Source organism: Brachyhypopomus gauderio, chromosome 17 (genome assembly GCF_052324685.1).
Source record: "Brachyhypopomus gauderio isolate BG-103 chromosome 17, BGAUD_0.2, whole genome shotgun sequence".
NCBI classification, from domain to species: domain Eukaryota; kingdom Metazoa; phylum Chordata; class Actinopteri; order Gymnotiformes; family Hypopomidae; genus Brachyhypopomus; species Brachyhypopomus gauderio.
Window position 1 is genome coordinate 19,143,981 of NC_135227.1, and position 23,623 is coordinate 19,167,603.

The 23,623-nt window shown below is 46.3% G+C and overlaps 1 protein-coding gene across 1 annotated transcript in view; it reads right to left on the reverse strand.

Moving 5' to 3' along the window:
* Window positions 1-23,623, reverse strand: part of wdpcp (WD repeat containing planar cell polarity effector) — a 96,169-nt gene that overhangs the window by 63,552 nt on the left and 8,994 nt on the right. The window contains 2 exon segments of the mRNA XM_076977542.1: window positions 2,042-2,086; window positions 2,604-2,696. Of these exon segments, the coding sequence (XP_076833657.1) occupies window positions 2,042-2,086; window positions 2,604-2,664 (106 nt within the window). The 5' untranslated portion in view covers window positions 2,665-2,696.

Sequence of the window (23,623 nt, forward strand, 5' to 3'; positions counted from 1 at the left end):
CAGCACGTCAATTACATACACCGAGCTGGAGATAAAGGTCCATAAAACAATCTCTCTGTAAAACAAAGCGTTAAACGAATGGAGCACTTCCTCAAAGGTTAGAACTCTGATTCATTACAGCAGATGCTGAAAATGTTTTAATTATAATTATTACTTTAAATGTAAGAATAATTATTAGCTATAATAATAATTGCTGGTAGTACATTTTTATTGTCAGTATTATTCTTGTTTCCTGAAGAGACAGTGATTGAGAGAAGAGTCAGGTTTCAGTAAATACGGCTGCAGAGACATGTCTATGATGATTTAAAAGGTTGTCCAGTGAAAATGTCCAATGCACAGTCAGTGAGCTGTTTAACCCAATGAGCATTCAATAACAAACACTATCTAAAATGTCCTTTGAAACAATATTTAGAGTCACGTGGACAATCCCAGTCTCACACTGATGTGTTCGCCATGTGCTAGCTGGTATGAAGAGAGTGGGCGGAGCCTGTGTAAAGCTCTAATGGTTTGGCAGAGGATATTTGACATCTTATCCTGTGTATAATTACAGTTACTGAGTTCATTCTGCTGGGTGTAGAAAGTCCCACATCACACAAAGTCAAGTTATAATTAACATCTGTACAAATACCATCTTTGTTTCTCTCTCTCTCTCTCCCTCCCTCTCTCTTTTCCCTCTCTCTCTCTCTCTCTCTCTTTCCCTCTCTCTCTAAACCTTTTCACTGCTACAGCCTCTAAAAGTCTATTTTAATGGCTGATTACACCCCCACCACTTCTCTCTCTCTCACACTCCCTCCCTCCATCCATCCCTCCCTCCCTCTCTCCCTCTCTCAACACTGCTATCAGATCACCATACCCTAGAGGTGAGGGCAAGTCTTCTCTGCCAGTACAGTGGAGTCTGAGGGCAGCTCGGCCCCTACTCACTGTGAAGGAAAGCAAAAGGAGAGAGAGAGAGAGAGAGAGAGAGAGAGAGAGAGAGAGAGAGAGAGAGGAGAGAGAGAGAGAGAGAGAGAGAGAGACAGAGAGAGAGAGAGAGAGAAGGGGGACAGAGAGGGGAGAGGGAGGGGGGGAGAGAGAGAGAAAGGGGGTGGATGACAGAGGATGGAGAGGGAGGGAGGAGAGACAGGTAGACAGAGGGGGAGAGAGGGGGAAATGGGGAGAGAGAGAGAGAGAGAGAGAGAGAGAGAGAGAGAGAGAGGGTGAGATTTAGAGAGAGAGGGAGAGAGGGGGGATCTTTATTATCAAAAGAGACCAATGTTGTTAAAGAATTGCAATTGAACTCATCTGTGTAGTTTTTGTACCTTGGAGTAATGATTTATTTGAAATAATAAACAGCATTAACCATATTAGCCACGTTATATTCTTTTTTCTTCCTGGAAGAGAACATTTAAAGTTAAAAGACAAATAAAAGTCTTTGTAGTTCCATGGAGGGAGCATAACACTAGCTCAGGAAGGAGAACATTTCACCAAAAACTGAAAGGTAAGAAACGTGTCTGTCGTCATGTTAAACAGTAAGCAGTGAGCAGCCAAGCATGTGTGTGAGTACACCAACACACTGCAGGGTGACTTGGTGTGACCACACACAGACACTCGGGCTTGGTGCGACCGCACACAGACACTCGGGCTTGGTGTGACCAGACTCAGACACGCGGGCTTGGTGTGACCAGACTCAGACACGCGGGCTTGGTGTGACCAGACTCAGACACGCAGGCTTGGTGCGACCAGACTCAGACACGCGGGCTTGGTGCGACCAGACTCAGACACGCGGGGCTTGGTGTGTCTGGACACCGACACTTCTCTGAGCCCAGCACAGCCTCTGTGAACACTCCTGCAGACCAACCTGGTAATCATAGCAGCCTGTCGTTTAATGTCAACCAGAAAATACAGATATGACTAGTCATCTTACGTCGCCTGGTTACAATGAGCTTTTCTATGCCCGTGAGAGGGAAAGAGTGAGAGAGAGAGTGAGTGAGAGAGAGAGGGAGAGAGAGAGTGAGAGGGCGACACAGAGAGTGAGAGAGATAGTAAGTATCAAATACTCCACCTGATTCTCCTTTCTCATAAAACTGGAATGTGCCAATATCTGTATCTGTAAAATGAGAGAAATAACCAACCAAACAGGCCACGATCAGCGTGCACACACACACACACACACACACACACACACACACATACACATGAATTAATAAGTTAGAGAAGTACTCAATGAGAGTTGTGCACATATGTGTACGTGGGAGAGTGAGAATAGAATCAACAGAATCAAATGAAATGGCTTTATTCTCTTATGACTACACAGTGTGTATGGTAGTGGAAAAATGCAATGGAGTTAACACATACAACACAATACATACGGTACACAAAGAATAAAGACACAGTACACACAAGACGTAAGATACACAATACACACTGGACAGTATGCATAAAAAGATACTGGAAAAGTTCAAGATAAAGATGGCGGTCCAGAAAGAGTGTTAGTGTGTGTGTGTGTGTGTGTGTGTGTGTGTGTGTGTGTGTGTTTGTGTGTGTGTGTGTGTGTGGGGGGGGGGGGGGGGGGGGGGGAAGCCATGCCTTTATTTTATACAGAAAGTAAAGTCCCCATGTGTTACCTTGTACATTCAAACTGGTCCTGCAGGACCACAGGTAAAGTTCAGCCAAGCAGAACGCCATCAGATAGAAGAAAGAACCAGAGAACCAGAGCCCTGTTAGACACACACACAGGGAGGGAGAGGGTCAGTCAGTTTGTACTTTTGTATTTATTAAACGATTGGTTATTTCTTAATAATTGGTTTCTTATTATTATTATTACTATTATTAGTTGCTATTTCTTTTTCTACTTTCTCGTCTTCATCAAACATTATTTATACACCTCCACAGTACTTACAGAGAGCAGAGGACAGACTGAGATGTTTCCTTTTACTGTTTTGTTCATGCCCTGTGACCTGCAGATGCCCTTTGACATTATGACCCTGGGCAGGGTCGCAGCACCCCACAGGTCAGACGGGTGGAGGCGGTGAAGGCCGGGTGGTTATCAACCGCAGCTCTTCAGCTCCCGCACGCCCTTTTAATTGCCTCTGACACTTGACTTTATTCAATTTGCCCTGTATTCTCTCACCCAAATAAGGTCCCCTACCTTTTTTAAAATAACTACATGAACAAGAAAAAGAAAAAATAATTGACAGTTGCTTGATTGCATTTAAATAAATTGGAGAGACGAACACGAAGATGAAAAAAAAAAACGAAGGGCAGGCCGAAAAAAGTGGAATAAAAAAAAACCAAGTGTCCAATAAGCGAGGGATGATAAATTTAATCTGGGCCAGATTAAATAAACGAAAAACGGCAGACGTCTCTTCTGGGGTCAGACAGTGGGCAGGCAGAGAGAGATTGCACGATGAACTCATCTCTTTCTGTGCTAGCATACTAATAGAGAGAGGAAGACAAGTGAGGGGAAAAAAGGTGTGATGGAAGGACAGGAGCACAGGAGAGAGATGAAGGAATGAGAGAGAGAGAGAGAGAGAGCAGAACAGATAAGGGTTTGATAAAGACTCGATTTCCCAAGGCTTTAATTATGCTACCTTTTAAATCTTAGCCAGAGTGGTAGTCAAGACTGAGCAGTCTGTCCTTGCCCTAAAACACTCGTAATGATTTCTTGAACCTGCTCGCGCTGTCAGGCTGCAGACGGAGAGGATTTGGTAGACGGGGTTTGTGAGCACGGCTCAGGCCTTTGGGCCGGCGCTACCTGGCCAGGTGTTCCTCCAGGCCCGAGCAGCGCTAGCAGGAGGTGAGCACTGACAGCACGGCTAAACACCTCCGCGTTTCCTCCGCACGGCTGTGCTGGGTATTCACGTAGGTCTTTAATGCATTGATTCAGCAGGGCATCTCTAGCTGAATGAGTCTTCAACTGTGTGCACATCTGAGCTGTGTTAACAACACAGCTAGTGAGTAGACAACCGAGGGAAGCTTAGATCACAGAAACACACACACACACACACACACACACACACACACACACACACACACACACACACACACACACACACACACACGAGGAAAAATAGACGTCTGGATGTGTCCAACCTAAACAAACAGCCAACCCCCGAGGCTGCATCTTGGCTACATGGAATTCATTCATTCATTTTCTTCCTTTTCTCTTTCTCTCTCTTTCTTTCTCTGTCCCTCCTTCCTTCCCTCCCTGGAGTGTGTGCTACTTTTCGGCAAGCATCGTAATATGTGTGTGTGTGTGTGTGTGTGTGTGTGTGTGTGTGTGTGTGTGTGTGGTGTTGTTCTTGTCTGGTTGGGACAGGTTGGTGAGGACCCTTACCTGCGGGGTAAAGTCCTGACACTGGCGAGACAGAAGAGTGCAGCATTACCCTGGGAGGAGGATTACAGGCCCTGACAGCTAGTTGGCACGGAAACATCACGGCTGACTTCATAAACACTGCTGCTCTGATACTGCAGCCGCTCTGTCTCCTACTAAACCCTTATATAAACACCTACATGACAGATTACGACCACTTAACCCTTATATAAACACCTACATGACAGATTACGACCACTTAACCCTTATATAAACACCTACATGACAGATTACGACCACTTAACCCTTATATAAACACCTACATGACAGATTATGACCACTTAACCCTTATATACATACTCCGTTGTCAGATTTAGGTCTATGTAACCCTTATATACACACATAGGTGTCATATTAGAACTATATAACCATTATATACATCTAGGTCTTAGATTATCACTACTTAACAGTGATGTCAGTAACGCGTTACTTAGTAACGCGTTACTCTAATCTTACCACTTTTTTCGGTAACGAGTAATATAACGCGCTACTATTTCCAGTCCAGTAATCAGATTAAAGTTACTTATCCAAATAACTGTGCGTTACTATTTTTATTTTCCCTAGTAAAAAAATATATTTTTGCTTTCTTCTTGGCTCAGTTCTACTTTTGCCTCTGACCGTAGCGCTCGACTCCGCACGCTGCGCGCGACCCTGTGAGAGCGCGAGCACGTTTTACCAGTCATTTTTTTGCAGTATCCTCCCGTAACGATATGTGGTAGTATAAAGAAACACCCCTCAAAAACAGGGGAAGCAACATTTACCTGAAGAATTCTAATGTTGCTTTGTGTTTCATGTTGGAAAAGTGCTGGAATTTTGACTAACGTCGCCTACTTTAAAATGCTTGAAATTGTAATGGTATTTCGTTTCACAAGCTGTCTGACTGAACAGTTCGCTTGTATTACGTTTACAAATAATACCACGCAGCTACACAAACGTAATGTCAGGAGATGTAGCGATGTAGCGACTGTAGCGACTACTACTCCTCACGGGAGTCTTAGCCCTTTAAGTGACACTGGGGGGGCGGAGCCTGCGCGCGCCAGGGGTGCGTTATCAATAAAGTTTTCCTCCTCTGGATTTTTGGATTAAGCAGTGTCTGCCTCGGTTACCGAACCTGCTTCAATACATTGTTACTGTTAAAAATGCACTTCCAATAAAGTGAGTATTGGAAAAATTGATTTTGCTGCTGAATGTAACTATTAAAGTAACTTGTAATCTAACGTAGTTACTTTTAAAATCAAGTAATCAGTAACGTAACTAAGTTACTTTTAAAAGGAGTAATCAGTAATCGGATTACTTTTTCAAGGTAACTTAGCCATCACTGCTACTTAACTATTATATACCAACCTAGGTATCGGATTAGGACTATCTAACCCTTATATACCCACCTGGGTTACAGATTAGGGCTACTTAACCCTTATATACACAGCTAGGTGTCAAAACAGGACTACTCTTATTCAACTTCATAGTAAATTCTGTACGGCAGAGAGAGGCCATCTGTGCTTTTGTCTTGGCCATCTGAGACGAGTCTGGGGTTAATGCAGAAATGTTACAGCTAATAATGCATGAAGGTGATTTAGATACTCACTCCCTCTAATGACAAGAGAAAACGACCCTTCATTCTGAAAACCTTCAGAAATGCAGAAAAGGGCAAAGAAGTGTGTGTGTGTGTGTGTGTGTGTGTGTGTGTGTGTGTGTGTGGAGTGTATTCCTGATGTTAAGGGTGGGAAGGTATGAGTAAACAAGTGTGTGTTTTGATTGCCGACACTCCAGAATGTCAGCAGGTATTTCCACACCCTTCTCAGGTTTCTCCTACCTGCTTTTGGATTGGTCTCACGTGTGTGTGTGTGTGTGTGTGTGTGTGTCTGCCAGTACTCTCACACTTCTAAAAGAAACAGCTCATCGCTCTCACCTGCACTTCAGTTTGTGTGCGTTTCCCCCTTTTTGGCATTTAATCTACATGGTTTTTTCTATGGCTGTAGTTCTGATGAGATGTGTTTTTTTGAGATGTTCAGCCAAAAAGCCTACACATGTTCAGCCTTCTCTCTCCCTCTCTCTCTCTCTCTCACACACACACACACACACACACACACACACACTTGAAGAGGCCTGTTCATTGTCCTCATGTGAGCTCTTCTGTTTGAGAGATCAAAGGAGAAACCTCTCAGAGTCAGAATGAACCATCTCCAGCCAAATATCCACACTCTCTTACACACACACACACACACACACACACACACACAAACACAAACACACAAACACTCGGGTTAGGGTAAAAAAAAGAACAATGCTGTTTCAGGAACATAAAAGGAATGTCTTTCAACCGAAATACACAAAACTTCCTGTGGTTCCCGTACAGAGTCTCCACCAGTGACGTCAGCACAGATACTCCACCTTAGCACAGAGTCTCCACCAGTGACGTCAGCACAGATACTCCACCTTAGCACAGAGTCTCCACCAGTGACGTCAGCACAGATACTCCACCTTAGCACAGAGTCTCCACCAGTGACGTCAGCACAGATACTCCACCTTAGCACAGAGTCTCCACCAGTGACGTCAGCACAGATACTCCACCTTAGCACAGAGTCTCCACCAGTGACATCAGCACTAGGGATGCACCGAAAATTCGGCCACCGAAAATTTTCGGCCGAAATGGCTTAAATTTGCATTTTCGGTTTTCGGCCGAAATACTTTCATCACCGAAACAACACGGCCGAAACAATGTGTTGTGATGACGCAAGCAAAAATCGCCTGCACGTGTTTATTTGGATAAAGCTAGCAAAAACATTTTCCAGTGATGGCGCCAAGGCAAAGGACATTACACCAAAAATTATGGAACTCGTTGCCTTAGACGATCAGCCGTTCTCTGTCGTAGAGGATGTGGGATTTCGTAGGCTAATAGAGCACATTGAGCCCCGTTATGTTTTGCCGAGCAGACAACATTTCTCAGAAGCGTGTTTACCTGAGCTGTTTATTGTTGTTGCAACTCACGTCACGTTTTTATGAGAGAATTTATATTTATCTTTCAGGCCAGTCAGTTATAATTAAATTTAATACATATATTTATCCTCTCAGATAAAAACGGTCTGCAAGCGAGTTAAATTTAATTAGTGGTCGGCTGTTGTCAGCGTTATCGCCGTTAACGGCCCACCACTAATTTTATTTTATAATATGCATTACTGTAATGTCAGTGCTAAATAAATATTTTCAAATCAAATTTTGTGGTTGATTTATTTTTTGAATAGCAATGCTTTGAGTTTAGTGAGGTTAGCCATAAATCCAGTGTTACTAATAATTGGCATAATGTATTTCGGTGTTTCGGTTTTCGGCTTTCGGCCTTGGTTTCCTCATTTTCGGTTTTCGGTTTCGGCTAAGAATTTTCATTTCGGTGCATCCCTAATCAGCACAGATACTCCACCTTAGCACAGAGTCTCCACCAGTGATGTCAGCACAGATACTCCACCTTAGCACAGAGTCTCCAACAGTGACATCAGCACAGATACTCCACCTTAGCACAGAGTCTCCACCAGTGACGTCAGTACAGATACTCCACCTTAGCACAGAGTCTCCACCAGTGACGTCAGTACAGATACTCCACCTTAGCACAGAGTCTCCACCAGTGACGTCAGCACAGATACTCCACCTTAGCACAGAGTCTCCACCAGTGACGTCAGCACAGATACTCCACCTTAGCACAGAGTCTCCACCAGTGACGTCAGCACAGATACTCCACCTTAGCACAGAGTCTCCACCAGTAACGTCAGCACAGATACTCCACCTTAGCACAGAGTCTCCACCAGTGACGTCAGCACAGATACTCCACCTTAGCACAGAGTCTCCACCAGTGACGTCAGCACAGATACTCCACCTTAGCACAGTCTCCACCAGTAACGTCAGTACAGATACTCCACCTTAGCACAGAGTCTCCACCAGTGACGTCAGCACAGATACTCCACCTTAGCAGAGTCTCCACCAGTGACGTCAGCACAGATACTCCACCTTAGCACAGAGTCTCCACCAGTGACGTCAGCACAGATACTCCACCTTAGCACAGTCTCCACCAGTGACGTCAGTACAGATACTACACCTTAGCACAGAGTCTCCACCAGTGACGTCAACACAGATACTCCACCTTAGCACAGTCTCCACCAGTGACGTCAGCACAGATACTCCACCTTAGCACAGAGTCTCCACCAGTGACGTCAGCACAGATACTCCACCTTAGCACAGAGTCTCCACCAGTGACGTCAGCACAGATACTCCACCTTAGCACAGAGTCTCCACCAGTGACGTCAGCACAGATACTCCACCTTAGCACAGAGTCTCCACCAGTGATGTCAGCACAGATACTCCACCTTAGCACAGAGTCTCCACCAGTGATGTCAGCACAGATACTCCACCTTAGCACAGAGTCTCCACCAGTGATGTTAGCACAGATACTCCACCTTAGCACAGTGTATCCATCAGTGACCTCAGCACAGATACTCCACCTTAGCACAGAGTCTCCACCAGTGATGTCAGCACAGATACTCCACCTTAGCACAGAGTCTCCACCAGTGATGTTAGCACAGATACTCCACCTTAGCACAGTGTATCCATCAGTGACCTCAGCACAGATACTCCACCTTAGCACAGAGTCTACACCAGTGACGTCAGCACAGATACTCCACCTTAGCACAGAGTCTCCACCAGTGACGTCAGCACAGATACTCCACCTTAGCACAGTCTCCACCAGTGACATCAGCACAGATACTCCACCTTAGCACAGTCTCCACCAGTGATGTCAGCACAGATACTCCACCTTAGCACAGAGTCTCCACCAGTGACGTCAGCACAGATACTCCACCTTAGCACAGAGTCTCCACCAGTGACGTCAGCACAGATACTCCACCTTAGCACAGTCTCCACCAGTGACGTCAGCACAGATACTCCACCTTAGCACAGAGTCTCCACCAGTGACGTCAGTACAGATACTCCACCTTAGCACAGAGTCTCCACCAGTGACGTCAGCACAGATACTCCACCTTAGCACAGAGTCCCCACCAGTGACGTCAACACAGATACTCCACCTTAGCACAGTCTCCACCAGTGACGTCAGCACAGATACTCCACCTTAGCACAGAGTCTCCACCAGTGACGTCAGCACAGATACTCCACCTTAGCACAGAGTCTCCACCAGTGACGTCAGTACAGATACTCCACCTTAGCACAGAGTCTCCACCAGTGACGTCAGCACAGATACTCCACCTTAGCACAGAGTCCCCACCAGTGACGTCAACACAGATACTCCACCTTAGCACAGTCTCCACCAGTGACGTCAGCACAGATACTCCACCTTAGCACAGAGTCTCCACCAGTGACGTCAGCACAGATACTCCACCTTAGCACAGAGTCTCCACCAGTGACATCAGCACTAGGGATGCACCGAAAATTCGGCCACCGAAAATTTTCGGCCGAAATGGCTTAAATTTGCATTTTCGGTTTTCGGCCGAAATACTTTCATCACCGAAACAACACGGCCGAAACAATGTGTTGTGATGACGCAAGCAAAAATCGCCTGCACGTGTTTATTTGGATAAAGCTAGCAAAAACATTTTCCAGTGATGGCGCCAAGGCAAAGGACATTACACCAAAAATTATGGAACTCGTTGCCTTAGACGATCAGCCGTTCTCTGTCGTAGAGGATGTGGGATTTCGTAGGCTAATAGAGCACATTGAGCCCCGTTATGTTTTGCCGAGCAGACAACATTTCTCAGAAGCGTGTTTACCTGAGCTGTTTATTGTTGTTGCAACTCACGTCACGTTTTTATGAGAGAATTTATATTTATCTTTCAGGCCAGTCAGTTATAATTAAATTTAATACATATATTTATCCTCTCAGATAAAAACGGTCTGCAAGCGAGTTAAATTTAATTAGTGGTCGGCTGTTGTCAGCGTTATCGCCGTTAACGGCCCACCACTAATTTTATTTTATAATATGCATTACTGTAATGTCAGTGCTAAATAAATATTTTCAAATCAAATTTTGTGGTTGATTTATTTTTTGAATAGCAATGCTTTGAGTTTAGTGAGGTTAGCCATAAATCCAGTGTTACTAATAATTGGCATAATGTATTTCGGTGTTTCGGTTTTCGGCTTTCGGCCTTGGTTTCCTCATTTTCGGTTTTCGGTTTCGGCTAAGAATTTTCATTTCGGTGCATCCCTAATCAGCACAGATACTCCACCTTAGCACAGAGTCTCCACCAGTGATGTCAGCACAGATACTCCACCTTAGCACAGAGTCTCCAACAGTGACATCAGCACAGATACTCCACCTTAGCACAGAGTCTCCACCAGTGACGTCAGTACAGATACTCCACCTTAGCACAGAGTCTCCACCAGTGACGTCAGTACAGATACTCCACCTTAGCACAGAGTCTCCACCAGTGACGTCAGCACAGATACTCCACCTTAGCACAGAGTCTCCACCAGTGACGTCAGCACAGATACTCCACCTTAGCACAGAGTCTCCACCAGTGACGTCAGCACAGATACTCCACCTTAGCACAGAGTCTCCACCAGTAACGTCAGCACAGATACTCCACCTTAGCACAGAGTCTCCACCAGTGATGTCAGCACAGATACTCCACCTTAGCACAGAGTCTCCACCAGTGACGTCAGCACAGATACTCCACCTTAGCACAGTCTCCACCAGTAACGTCAGTACAGATACTCCACCTTAGCACAGAGTCTCCACCAGTGACGTCAGCACAGATACTCCACCTTAGCAGAGTCTCCACCAGTGACGTCAGCACAGATACTCCACCTTAGCACAGAGTCTCCACCAGTGACGTCAGCACAGATACTCCACCTTAGCACAGTCTCCACCAGTGACGTCAGTACAGATACTCCACCTTAGCACAGAGTCTCCACCAGTGACGTCAGCACAGATACTCCACCTTAGCACAGTCTCCACCAGTGACGTCAACACAGATACTCCACCTTAGCACAGTCTCCACCAGTGACGTCAGCACAGATACTCCACCTTAGCACAGAGTCTCCACCAGTGACGTCAACACAGATACTCCACCTTAGCACAGTCTCCACCAGTGACGTCAGCACAGATACTCCACCTTAGCACAGAGTCTCCACCAGTGACGTCAGCACAGATACTCCACCTTAGCACAGAGTCTCCACCAGTGACGTCAGCACAGATACTCCACTTTAGCACAGAGTCTCCACCAGTGACGTCAGCACAGATATTCCACCTTAGCACAGAGTCTCCACCAGTGATGTCAGCACAGATACTCCACCTTAGCACAGAGTCTCCACCAGTGACATCAGCACAGATACTCCACCTTAGCACAGAGTCTCCACCAGTGACGTCAGTACAGATACTCCACCTTAGCACAGAGTCTCCACCAGTGACGTCAGCACAGATACTCCACCTTAGCACAGAGTCTCCACCAGTGACGTCAGCACAGATACTCCACCTTAGCACAGTCTCCACCAGTGACGTCAGCACAGATACTCCACCTTAGCACAGAGTCTCCACCAGTGACGTCAGCACAGATACTCCACCTTAGCACAGAGTCTCCACCAGTGACGTCAGCACAGATACTCCACCTTAGCACAGTCTCCACCAGTGACGTCAGCACAGATACTCCACCTTAGCACAGTCTCCACCAGTGATGTCAGCACAGATACTCCACCTTAGCACAGAGTCTCCACCAGTGACGTCAGCACAGATACTCCACCTTAGCACAGAGTCTCCACCAGTGACGTCAGCACAGATACTCCACCTTAGCACAGTCTCCACCAGTGACGTCAGCACAGATACTCCACCTTAGCACAGAGTCTCCACCAGTGACGTCAGTACAGATACTCCACCTTAGCACAGAGTCTCCACCAGTGACGTCAGCACAGATACTCCACCTTAGCACAGAGTCTCCACCAGTGACGTCAACACAGATACTCCACCTTAGCACAGTCTCCACCAGTGACGTCAGCACAGATACTCCACCTTAGCACAGAGTCTCCACCAGTGACGTCAGCACAGATACTCCACCTTAGCACAGAGTCTCCACCAGTGACGTCAGCACAGATACTCCACCTTAGCACAGAGTCTCCACCAGTGATGTCAGCACAGATACTCCACCTTAGCACAGAGTCTCCACCAGTGATGTCAGCACAGATACTCCACCTTAGCACAGAGTCTCCACCAGTGATGTTAGCACAGATACTCCACCTTAGCACAGTGTATCCATCAGTGACCTCAGCACAGATACTCCACCTTAGCACAGAGTCTCCACCAGTGATGTCAGCACAGATACTCCACCTTAGCACAGAGTCTCCACCAGTGATGTTAGCACAGATACTCCACCTTAGCACAGTGTATCCATCAGTGACCTCAGCACAGATACTCCACCTTAGCACAGAGTCTACACCAGTGACGTCAGCACAGATACTCCACCTTAGCACAGAGTCTCCACCAGTGACGTCAGCACAGATACTCCACCTTAGCACAGTCTCCACCAGTGACATCAGCACAGATACTCCACCTTAGCACAGTCTCCACCAGTGATGTCAGCACAGATACTCCACCTTAGCACAGAGTCTCCACCAGTGACGTCAGCACAGATACTCCACCTTAGCACAGAGTCTCCACCAGTGACGTCAGCACAGATACTCCACCTTAGCACAGTCTCCACCAGTGACGTCAGCACAGATACTCCACCTTAGCACAGAGTCTCCACCAGTGACGTCAGTACAGATACTCCACCTTAGCACAGAGTCTCCACCAGTGACGTCAGCACAGATACTCCACCTTAGCACAGAGTCCCCACCAGTGACGTCAACACAGATACTCCACCTTAGCACAGTCTCCACCAGTGACGTCAGCACAGATACTCCACCTTAGCACAGAGTCTCCACCAGTGACGTCAGCACAGATACTCCACCTTAGCACAGTCTCCACCAGTGACGTCAGTACAGATACTCCACCTTAGCACAGAGTCTCCACCAGTGACGTCAGCACAGATACTCCACCTTAGCACAGAGTCTCCACCAGTGACGTCAACACAGATACTCCACCTTAGCACAGTCTCCACCAGTGACGTCAGCACAGATACTCCACCTTAGCACAGAGTCTCCACCAGTGACGTCAGCACAGATACTCCACCTTAGCACAGAGTCTCCACCAGTGACGTCAGCACAGATACTCCACTTTAGCACAGAGTCTCCACCAGTGACGTCAGCACAGATATTCCACCTTAGCACAGAGTCTCCACCAGTGATGTCAGCACAGATACTCCACCTTAGCACAGAGTCTCCACCAGTGACATCAGCACAGATACTCCACCTTAGCACAGAGTCTCCACCAGTGACGTCAGTACAGATACTCCACCTTAGCACAGAGTCTCCACCAGTGACGTCAGCACAGATACTCCACCTTAGCACAGAGTCTCCACCAGTGACGTCAGCACAGATACTCCACCTTAGCACAGTCTCCACCAGTGACGTCAGCACAGATACTCCACCTTAGCACAGAGTCTCCACCAGTGACGTCAGCACAGATACTCCACCTTAGCACAGAGTCTCCACCAGTGACGTCAGCACAGATACTCCACCTTAGCACAGTCTCCACCAGTGACGTCAGCACAGATACTCCACCTTAGCACAGTCTCCACCAGTGATGTCAGCACAGATACTCCACCTTAGCACAGAGTCTCCACCAGTGACGTCAGCACAGATACTCCACCTTAGCACAGAGTCTCCACCAGTGACGTCAGCACAGATACTCCACCTTAGCACAGTCTCCACCAGTGACGTCAGCACAGATACTCCACCTTAGCACAGAGTCTCCACCAGTGACGTCAGTACAGATACTCCACCTTAGCACAGAGTCTCCACCAGTGACGTCAGCACAGATACTCCACCTTAGCACAGAGTCTCCACCAGTGACGTCAACACAGATACTCCACCTTAGCACAGTCTCCACCAGTGACGTCAGCACAGATACTCCACCTTAGCACAGAGTCTCCACCAGTGATGTCAGCACAGATACTCCACCTTAGCACAGAGTCTCCACCAGTGACGTCAGCACAGATACTCCACCTTAGCACAGAGTCTCCACCAGTGATGTCAGCACAGATACTCCACCTTAGCACAGATTCTCCACCAGTGATGTCAGCACAGATACTCCACCTTAGCACAGAGTCTCCACCAGTGATGTTAGCACAGATACTCCACCTTAGCACAGTGTATCCATCAGTGACCTCAGCACAGATACTCCACCTTAGCACAGAGTCTCCACCAGTGATGTCAGCACAGATACTCCACCTTAGCACAGAGTCTCCACCAGTGATGTCAGCACAGATACTCCACCTTAGCACAGAGTCTACACCAGTGACGTCAGCACAGATACTCCACCTTAGCACAGAGTCTCCACCAGTGACGTCAGCACAGATACTCCACCTTAGCACAGTCTCCACCAGTGACATCAGCACAGATACTCCACCTTAGCACAGTCTCCACCAGTGATGTCAGCACAGATACTCCACCTTAGCACAGAGTCTCCACCAGTGACGTCAGCACAGATACTCCACCTTAGCACAGAGTCTCCACCAGTGACGTCAGCACAGATACTCCACCTTAGCACAGTCTCCACCAGTGACGTCAGCACAGATACTCCACCTTAGCACAGAGTCTCCACCAGTGACGTCAGTACAGATACTCCACCTTAGCACAGAGTCTCCACCAGTGACGTCAGCACAGATACTCCACCTTAGCACAGAGTCCCCACCAGTGACGTCAACACAGATACTCCACCTTAGCACAGTCTCCACCAGTGACGTCAGCACAGATACTCCACCTTAGCACAGAGTCTCCACCAGTGACGTCAGCACAGATACTCCACCTTAGCACAGAGTCTCCACCAGTGACGTCAGCACAGATACTCCACCTTAGCACAGAGTCTCCACCAGTGATGTTAGCACAGATACTCCACCTTAGCACAGTGTATCCATCAGTGACCTCAGCACAGATACTCCACCTTAGCACAGAGTCTACACCAGTGACGTCAGCACAGATACTCCACCTTAGCACAGAGTCTCCACCAGTGACGTCAGCACAGATACTCCACCTTAGCACAGAGTCTCCACCAGTGACGTCAGCACAGATACTCCACCTTAGCACAGAGTCTCCACCAGTGATGTTAGCACAGATACTCCACCTTAGCACAGTGTATCCATCAGTGACCTCAGCACAGATACTCCACCTTAGCACAGAGTCTACACCAGTGATGTCAGCACAGATACTCCACCTTAGCACAGAGTCTCCACCAGTGACGTCAGCACAGATACTCCACCTTAGCACAGTGTATCCATCAGTGACCTCAGCACAGACAGAGCGAAAACGTGTACACACACACACACTGACACACGCATGCCTCTCTCACACACACACACACACACACACACACTGACACACGCATGCCTCTCTCACACACTCTCTCTCTCTCTCTCTCTCTCACACACACACACACACTCACACACACAAACACATTAAAAAGGCCATTAACAATATATTTCTTGAGTGTGGCAGTGAAACTGCTGGGCTGATACAGAGAAATCATAGGCTGATATAGCTTCACAACCGATGCACTGATATTTACTGTTATCTGGAACATATCCACTGACGTGTAATTTTTTTAAACGAATGTTTTTCTTCTGGAGTTTATTTATTTAAATTTGTGGTTGATCCATTCGCCACACTAAGAAGTTCAAATGGGTGCACAGTTATCAAAATAACATCGAAAAATGTTGTTTCTTTGGGACAGAGGTCATGAAAATTCAGGCCCTTTTTCAACTGAATGTCACACCGGCAACCTGTGAACAGAAGCTTCTCTCCTCAGAAGGGAAATTGGTTTTTTTTTTTCTCCCCTAAAAGAGAAAAAGAAGGAGGGAATAAAAATGCTGACTCATTCCTTAAAGCTCCTGGCGGAAGGAAAAAACCCCCATGAAAGAATCCTCTTATGTCAGTGAACTTGTTCAGAGTCTGTGCTGCTGCCAGCGTTTTGCCTCCTGTTCTCATTTAGCCATTTTATTTTTGTGTGGAGTAGGAGCTTTATTTATTTATATTTAGTTTTTTTTATTTATTTGGGGGGGTGGGGGGTGGGGGGGGTTGCAGAGGTGGCGGAGGAGAGGCAAAATTTTGCCTCAGTCAGTCAAGCGCGAGGCGCGAGATAAGACTTAGCACGCTCAGCATGTTGGCGCGTTAGCGTGCTCGCGCTCGCTAGCCGAGCTGTCAGGATGTCGGAGGCGCTGTAGTGTCGTCAGCCGCCATTTAACACTTCACATCTCATTCAGGGCAAACAAATATCAGAGTGCTCCAGACGGACGGACAGATGAAGATGGAGAGATGACACATTCTAAGGAAGGTCTTTGTCTTTGCTAGACTGATTAAGAGGTATCCACTCATCTACGACATCTCTCTCTCTCTGTGTGTCTCTCTGTCTCTCTCTCTCTCTCTCTTTCAGTCACTCTTTCTCTCTCATTCAGTCACTCTTTCTTTCTCTCTCATGGGGAATACCCTGTCTGTCAGCCAACCCCCCCATTCTCAGATGTAATTTCCCGTAATGCCAGATATTTATTTCTGTGTGTGCATACGTGTCCTTGCCATAGCTGTGTAAGGAAACACCTCGGGATCACATTTCATGTCACTCCTCTGGTGTGCGGCATCAAACTAAATTACTCCACAGCTTGGACAGAAACCTTCCAAACAAAACACCGTTGATAGATTTCTAAGTGTTTTCTCAGTGTGTTTTTCTGGGTGTTTACTGAATATGTTTTTTTATATGTGTGTTTTTCTGCGTACATTTTTTTTATGAGTGTGGTTTTATAAGTGTGTTGTTTCATATTGTACGTGTCTGCTTTTACAGCTTTCATTATTTACTTGTTAAATGTTCCACAGATAACATGAGCGATAATAACGTCGAAGGTGTTTACGGAGAACGTGGAACTGTGGAAGCCCTGCATCAGGACCCGTGTACAGAGATAGCAGCAATGTGCACATGTGTGTATACATAATACATAAGGCCTGTGAAGGAACAGGAGCAAAAGGCTGTAATGGAGTCTAATACACAAATGACACACACACACACACACACACACACACACACACACACACACACACACACACCTTTCCTCTCTATCTACCTATTGAAGTGGAAAAAAAGACAAAACATGGTGGATGGGAAGAGGGACGCACAAGCCCCCTTTGAGGAGACGCTCCCTCCATCTTATCTCTGCTCCCCCACACACACCTCCTCAACTCAGGATTAACTATCAAAAGACATACAAAACAATGGAGGACATGGACGTGGTTGTGTGTGTGTGTGTGTGTGTCTAAAAGAGTGGGACAGGGACTAAAAACCATCCTCACACACACACACACAAGATGGGATACTGGTAGAGGCTTGTAGAGGAAGGTGAAGTACAACAGACGAGGACCTCAAAGGACCTGCGGAAAATTCCAGAATCTGAGTGCAGCGCTTCATGTAAAGCAGATCTTTCCTCTCCTAAATGAAATCAAGGAGTCTCTGAATGTAAAATACCCTTTCTTCCTTTTATCAGCCATTGTAAATGGCAGGAACAAGCAGATCTTTTTTCTACATACTACCAGATTGTAAAAAGTGAACGGAAAGTGTGTCGCCACACCCACAAATACTTTGAGCCAATAATCGAAGTTCTTCTGTGAGTGAGTATAAGAATGTGGGTGGGATTAATCTGAAGACATACATCCATACTGAGTAAATGCACCGGAAACCTGAACCTCTGACCCAAATTTGTAACATTCCCCATTTATTGCCGACATTGTCATTGTCTGTGTGTTGGAGTAACTTTGACGAATTTGCAAAGACTCGTCGGAATTTACTGGCAGGAACTTATTGACATCCTTGTCCAGCACAGAGATCAGGAACATTCTGCAGAAGACGTTTGACGTGACTGGTTTAATGAATGGCCAATGAAAATGTACTTGAAGAGTAGGGCTTTGCAATATCAGGATACGTATCGAGTGGCAACAGAATAGCTAATCTATTGTTTCATATTATGCCGCATCATTTGTTTTGTTGCGTTGCAAAACATGCCTCATGCTTCACATCAATATTTTTCATCATTTGGATGACGTTCTAATGGGTGTTAAACCGCAAGCGCTTTCGCAGGTTTAATAAACTAAAAAAACTATGAATAACAGAACAGACAGGGGCAACAAGTAAAATGAAACAGATAGCACACATTGATAGCGCACAACAAAACACAACGTTTGGTTAATTAGTCAAAGGAACTGGTAAAATAACGTTAAAACGTCACAGAAACGTCACGTCATCTTAGGCCTGTGCTGCTGTACACAGAAATCTGTATAAAGAAATCACTGTGGTCATTTTTTTTTCATTCCATTTACAGATAATGTGCGAGCGATATTTTGATATATGTTACCTCGATGTGAAATGACATCGGGATATATTTTGATTATATCGGACGATCCTTCTTCAGAGATAAACAAACACCACCAAATTACATTAGATAGTCAACAAGTTATATAGCTGAAAATCAACCACATTTCCTCTTTCCACAGACACACAAATACACTTAGACACCTTTACACCGTCCACATGTCCACTGTCTGTCTCCGCCCTCCTTCTCTCCCTCCTTTATACACCCTCTCACTCTTTCAGCTCTCTCTCTCTCTCTCTCTCTCTCTCGTTCAGTCTCTTTCCCGCTCTTCCCCTCCCCGTGGTTAAATATCTGACTGTAGTCAGTGGGAAAAGAGACATAAAGCCATCAAAGGCTGAGCAGAGACACAGAGGCAGACAGACAGAGAGGTAACGATGGAGTCAAGTGTTGGAGACAATGCGTAGAGAAGCTGTGATGGGGAACATGACAGCGTTTAGAAGAACCTGGGGGCCAGAGTGGCGCCAGTGAACATGAACATGAACCAACACACACACGGTGCGTGCGTGCGTGCGTGCGTGCGTGCGTCGGCTCCCACAAACACACACAGAACGGCTCTCCACTTAAAGTCAGCATGTGTGGAGAAGCGACTGACAGACAAACAGGACAAAATTAAGTAAAGGTAATACTATTCAAGTGAGGAAACAACTACAAGCTAGAGTGTGTGTGTGTGTGTGTGTGTGTGTGTGTGTGTGTGTGTGTGTGTGTGTGAGAGAGAAAGAGTGAGATGTCAGTCAGGTGCGTCCTGTCGCAAACGTGACCAGAGGCCACGTCTGGCTGTCAAAAGCCAGAAAAGAGGGATGAAAGGACGAGTACAAAATTTTTTTTAAAGGTTTAAAAGGAAAGATCGACTCTGACTGTTGTCGCGGTGAAAGAGAAAAGGGTCTAAGGAGAGTTTAAGAGTTGAAAAGTTCAGGGGGAGAAGAACAGAATGAAGACATAATGGGATGGCCAGATACCGAGAAACAAGCACCCTGTGGAACAAGCATCCTGGAGCTGGCCGCATATTAATGACATGTTAATGACATGTTAATTATATGTTAATGATATCCTCAACCTAATTCAGATGATTCATGCTTAACACGTCAATCCATATAAACCACTACAGTCCACATCAATCAGCAGAATATTTGTAATGATACAAGCCGAATCTTCAAAAAAAAAAAAAAAAAAAAAAGTTATTGAGTGTTTTCAGGAATATTCCTTGGATTCAAAGCTTATGTGACAGAGGAAACACACACACACACACACACACACACACACACACACACACACACACACACACACACACAGTGAGGGCAAGCTTCACTCTAACAAGCCCACTCTAATCAGATAAGAGACCCTCAACCTTCTCTGTAGTTCAACAGACGACTTAATTCTTTGGTCTGCTTTAATTTCAGTTAGTTTAAATTAATGTGTAATATTTTCATTTACATTGTAATTATTTACAGTAAAACTCTCTCTTCATATTGTTACACTTGCGATTGACAGACTTGCATTTCACTTAGTTGTTGGAACCTTTAATGTTTATTCTAATCAACATTTGGTTCAAAATGTTCAAAAAATTTCTGATGTTGTAAATAGCACATGTATTACAGATTTATTTATCTCGCAAGAAATGTGGGATAATCATAATGATTCTTTCTGTCCAAACCATTTCCAGACCTGCACCACCTCCAAAACACCCACACTGATGCTGCTAGAAATACTTGTGTAGTATAAATTAGAACACAATCAAAAAAGGTAGAAAATGACAAAACTATACATTTAAATGCAATTTATAACCCTCCCCCTCCGCCCATATTACTTCAAAGGTACCTTTGAAAATCTTCATAAAAGAAACGAACTATTTCATAACGTAGGTTCTGTTTGGACAGGAATTATGATTATCCCATGTTTCTTGCGAGATAAGACAAATGTGTGTGTGTGTGTGTGATCATATGTGTGTATTAAAGTGTGTAAATATATATATATATATATATATATATATATATATATATATATATATATATATATATATATATATATATATATGAAGCTTTATTATTTTTTATTTTCCTTTTTCTTCACTGTATGTGTTTTTGATCACTGTTAATATTATAAATTCAATTCTATGAATTGTTTTGCTGATTCATGATTTGAATTTGAGGGACAGTGAGATGATGGAGAGAGAGCCTGTGCTAAGTCTTTTAATTCAGTGTGTGATAAAGTCACTGACTGTGTTCCATATCCCACCAGCCCTTACCTACACCACACACACCCCATCATCACACACACACACACACACACACCCCATCACCACCAGACATCTTATCTGCTCACCTCAGTGTGGCCACCCTGCCGTGTCTCAGCCTTTCACCCTCTCTCTCCTCCATCTCGCCTCCATCTCCTGCTGGCCCCACGCTGCCTCCCCCTCCTCCTCCTGTTCCCCCTCGATGCCCTGCCTGCCCCTGCACAACAGTTGGAGGTGCGCCCACATGCCCTAGCAGCAGCTCGCGGTTCGGCCCGGTTCACGCGGGTGGAGGCGACGATGGGTTCTGTCCTTTTAGCTCAGTTCAACTATGGGGAGGATTAACGGAGGGGGTTAACGGAGGGGGTTAACGGAGGGGGTTAACGGGGAGGGTTAACGGGGAGGGTTAACGGGGAGGGTTAACGGGGAGGGTTAACGGCTAACTTTGGCCAGGGTCAGTAAACAGGAAGTTAACAGCCTGAGCGACAATCACTATGTGCTGACTGAGAGGAAGTAACAATCAAACCCTTCTAGCTCAACAGAAGACAAGAGCTTGTTCTGCATGTAGCCAGTAACGGAGGGGTGACCTGTAGGTGTAGATCACTCCAGTAACGGAGGGGTGACCTGTAGGTGTAGATCACTCCAGTAACGGAGGGGTGACCTGTAGGTGTAGATCACTCCAGTAACGGAGGGGTGACCTGTAGGTGTAGATCACTCCAGTAACGGAGGGGTGACCTGTAGGTGTAGATCACTCCAGTAACGGAGGGGTGACCTGTAGGTGTAGATCACTCCAGTAACGGAGGGGTGACCTGTAGGTGTAGATCACTCCAGTAACGGAGGGGTGACCTGTAGGTGTAGATCACTCCAGTAACGGAGGGGTGACCTGTAGGTGTAGATCACTCCAGTAACGGAGAGGTGACCTGGAGGTGTAGATCACTCCAGTAATGGAGGGGTGACCTGTAGGTGTAGATCACTCCAGTAACGGAGGGGTGACCTGTAGGTGTAGATCACTCCAGTAACGGAGGGGTGACCTGGAGGTGTAGATCACTCCAGTAACGGAGGGGTGACCTGTAGGTGTAGATCACTCCAATAACGGAGGGGTGACCTGTAGGTGTGGATCACTCCAATAACGGAGGGGTGTGGATCACTCCTCCCAGCTCTGACTCACCCAAGTGTCTGTGAGCTGCTTCGCTCCACCATCTTGACCATAATTACATCACCAATCTTGAAAACCGAGTTTTGTAGTGATAACCACACCATACTGCACCCATGGAGTCACAGTGTGGAGAGTTTAGCTGTTATCTTCCAGCAGTTCAAATGTTTCACATGGTTCAAACATGATTTTGTGATTTCACATGGTTCAAACTCATGTCTATGGTGCCCACTGTGGTCTGGATTCCTGCGTTTATCTTCAGATCCAGAGTCCAGCTCCAGAGTTTAGCTCAAACCCCAATCTCTACAGTAGATCGGACATCAGCTCAACAAGTTTTTGGAGGCCGTGTGTACTGATCTCGCTCGCTCCTGAAGGTCCTGAAGGTGCTTCAGCAGGACAGACACTCCCAGACCACAGCAGGCAAACGAACCCCGTTTACCCCGAGGCGGGCGGGCTGGACCTTTGATCCAAATTCCTCCCTCCAAAAGACGCCGCCTTTCACGCGGCTCTGGTCCGGGGAGCAAAACGCTCGTGAGAAGCAGCTAAGCACATCGGCAAACGTGGTTAGAGTAAAAGGTCCAGGAGGGAGAGGGGAGCAGAAGACGGGTCAGAGAGGCCGGAGACGACCCGGTCTGCTCCGAGCAGGTGTTTACAGAGAGAGACGGAGCAGAAAGCCAAACAGAAGTCCTGCGACACTGCAGGGGAGAGCGCGCAGGGTCACAGCAATCCCACCACGGACGCCCAGCAGGAATGTGGGACTTTAGAAAAGAAAGAAAAGGAGCAGAACTGGGTCTGATTGGCCCTCATTATAACACATTCATATACACTATCAGGACCAGAATAACATGGGTTTGGAACACAGCAGAGCTACTCTGGGCTTTATCCAGACAGCAGACAGAATTGGTGGCTATTGTCAAAAAAGCAAAAAAAAAAAAAAAAACTCATTTAAGAAATGCCAAAGCATGAAAACTTAAAGGTCTTTTAGTCTGTTCGCCAGCACGTCGGTATATGTGTGTGTCTGGCCGAGTGGCAGGCAGTGAGACGGGTGTCAGTGTGTTCGTGTCTTTGTTTCTGTTGGGGGATTTATCGATGTTTGGCACCCGACGACACCCCTCCCACCCTGACGGCTCTTCACCGTTTGTCCCTGTCAGAGCGAGAAAGGACCATGGAGCTGTGAGTGGGGATCAGACCGGTGATCAGACGGGTGATCAGACCGGTGCTCCCCAAATATAAATAAATAAATAAACCACCATAGAGTGGCAATGACCATCAGATCTGTCTGTATGTCCTCTCTCTCTCCTCTCCCTCCCTCTCTCTCTTCTCCCTCTTTCCTCTATCTCCCTCTTTCTCTCCTCTTCCTCTCTTTCTCTCTCCTCTCCCTCTTTCTCTCTCTGTCCTTT